Consider the following 2214-nt stretch of genomic DNA (forward strand, 5'->3'; position numbering starts at 1 on the left):
CTTCAAGTCCCCGTACGGACCAAAGTATGGTGGTGGACTGGTACTTTGCACTGCCAAGGTGCTCTTGAGCAAGGCACCGAACCACCGACTGTTTGGGTCGCCTTTCCATGGGCAGCCCCCCCACTCTGACATCTCACCATTTATAGGTGGTATGTATAGGTACTGAGCATGTGTGTGTAATGCAGGCCTGTGCGTAAATTGAATGTAAATTGTAATTTCCCCTTGTAGGACTAATAAAGGATACATTACTATTATAATCTACGAGTGCTAACATCAAGTCTACAAACTTTCGCATTTTGCCCCATATTGACCTTCTTTTGTTTGTTCATCCATTGTATCATGTCCCTGATATCCCGTCCAGCCCGTAGACTTTGAGCTGAGCCGTTCCTTCATGCTGACGGTGGAGGCGGAGAACGAGGTCCCGCTGGCCCGCGGCATCCACCTGCCGCGCCAGTCCACAGCCACCGTCTCCGTACGCATCCTGGACATCAACGAGAGCCCGGAGTTCAGCCCCAACCCCAAGTCCATCAAACTGGAAGAGGGTCTGCCCGCAGGCTCTCTGCTCACCACCTTCACCGCCCAGGACCCCGACCGCTTCATGAGACAAACTGTCCGGTAAGACACCCGCTTATTTTTTATTTATTTTTTAACAATTGCTTTATTGATTTCTTGCACTCACAGGTTTTGTTTAACCCTCTGAGGACAAAAGACGTACCAGCGCGTCCAAACGATGACAACACTCAAAAAGCGATATTACAGAATTTCATTTCAGACATATTTTTACTATTTTAACCATATCTCACAATACTTTGTGAACTTAAGACTTTGGTTAACCTATTTGTACCTCACATGGTAAGTTAAGGTTTGTTTTTCAAAAGAGATTTGAGCAATTTCAAAAGACGTTTTAGCTTTAGTGTCAGATCATCTCTTTACACATTGCTCTAAAAATAATTTATGGTAGTCGTGAACAGTTTAGATATCAAAAACACATGGGGGTCGGTTTTATGCAAAAAGTTAAAATGGGTTTTGGGTTAAAGCCGTTAAATAACATGTTTTACTGACAGCACTAATATGTTATTTGACATATATTTAAGTATATATAATGTATGCAATATATTTAACCATTATGTGGTTATGATAAAAGGACATTACATGATTATCTGATGATCTTTAGTGTTCAGATTGTTTCCCACTCACTTCTCCTTTGTTGAGATTTCCCTTCAGTAATCAAATTCAACACCAATTTAATTCTGTGTGTAGGGTGAATATTTGCCTTCTCAATTAACCAGGGCGGCATGCTGTTCTCCGTTGCAGCCCCATTTGGAGATAAAAGCTAAAGGGATTTTTTTTTCTTTTTTTTTGTACAAACATCTCGACTGGAGGAAATGTGCAGCACTTAGCTCAACAACAACCAGAGCAGAGAGCCTGCAGGACTCCGCTTTCTGTCCCTTCCTCTGTTTTACATCCCACTATTTGTTTCTAAATGTAGTGCTGAAGACTTGGTAGCCTAGCAACAGCCAATGATGGACGCACACTGTGTTCACAAAAACATGTGTACGCGCGCACACGCGTGCGCACGAACGTGGAGCGAGTGTATTGTGCGGTGTAGTGCGGGCCGGGGAGAACATTTTGGGTCAGGATTTTTCTTTTTTGTTGGTTTTTATTCTGTAGTTGGTGCTGCTCCTTTCTACGCTTTATCTCGGCAATTAAAAATATGACAAATGGACAAAATTCCCTATGCATGGGTGGTTTATGCTGGCGTACTGGCCTTTGTTGAAAGCTGTGCTTTTTGTCCTGTGCTGTTTGAAACCTAACTACCGTGTGCATGCTGTTACAGCAATGCAGATGTAGGAGGATAAGTACATTCTGTTGGATAAATTCCTCCGCAAGTGACAGGGATTTGAAAGCTTCAGTGTGCTTATGGCTTGTTTACAAGTCTAGAACACATTACATGCAACACATTTTGACTGACAAATACATTTTATGATGCAATTTTCCAATCTGTTAAAGGTAGAATCATTTCCAGAGAGAATAACTGCATGAATTGTGGTTGCCTTATGAGAGTGCCGCAGCCTCTATATATCAACTCCCCAGTAGCTGCTTGGCCTGCTGCCTGGGGAGCAGATAAAGAAGCCTCTCTGTGCTGGTTTCTCATGCAGTCTCTTTCTCTCTCTCTCTCTCTCTCTCTCTCTCTCTCTCTCTCTCTCTCTCTCT

General features: G+C 43.0%; 1 protein-coding gene across 1 annotated transcript in view; it reads left to right on the forward strand.

The window, feature by feature from the left end:
* The window catches only part of LOC116695487 (cadherin-2), a 101935-nt gene that overhangs the window by 68416 nt on the left and 31305 nt on the right, over window positions 1-2214 (forward strand). The window contains exon 10 of the mRNA XM_032525782.1: window positions 362-615. Coding sequence (XP_032381673.1) covers window positions 362-615 — 254 coding nt within the window. The remainder of the gene's footprint in view (window positions 1-361; window positions 616-2214) is intronic.

This window comes from Etheostoma spectabile, chromosome 9, assembly GCF_008692095.1.
Source record: "Etheostoma spectabile isolate EspeVRDwgs_2016 chromosome 9, UIUC_Espe_1.0, whole genome shotgun sequence".
Taxonomy (NCBI): Eukaryota; Metazoa; Chordata; class Actinopteri; order Perciformes; family Percidae; genus Etheostoma; species Etheostoma spectabile.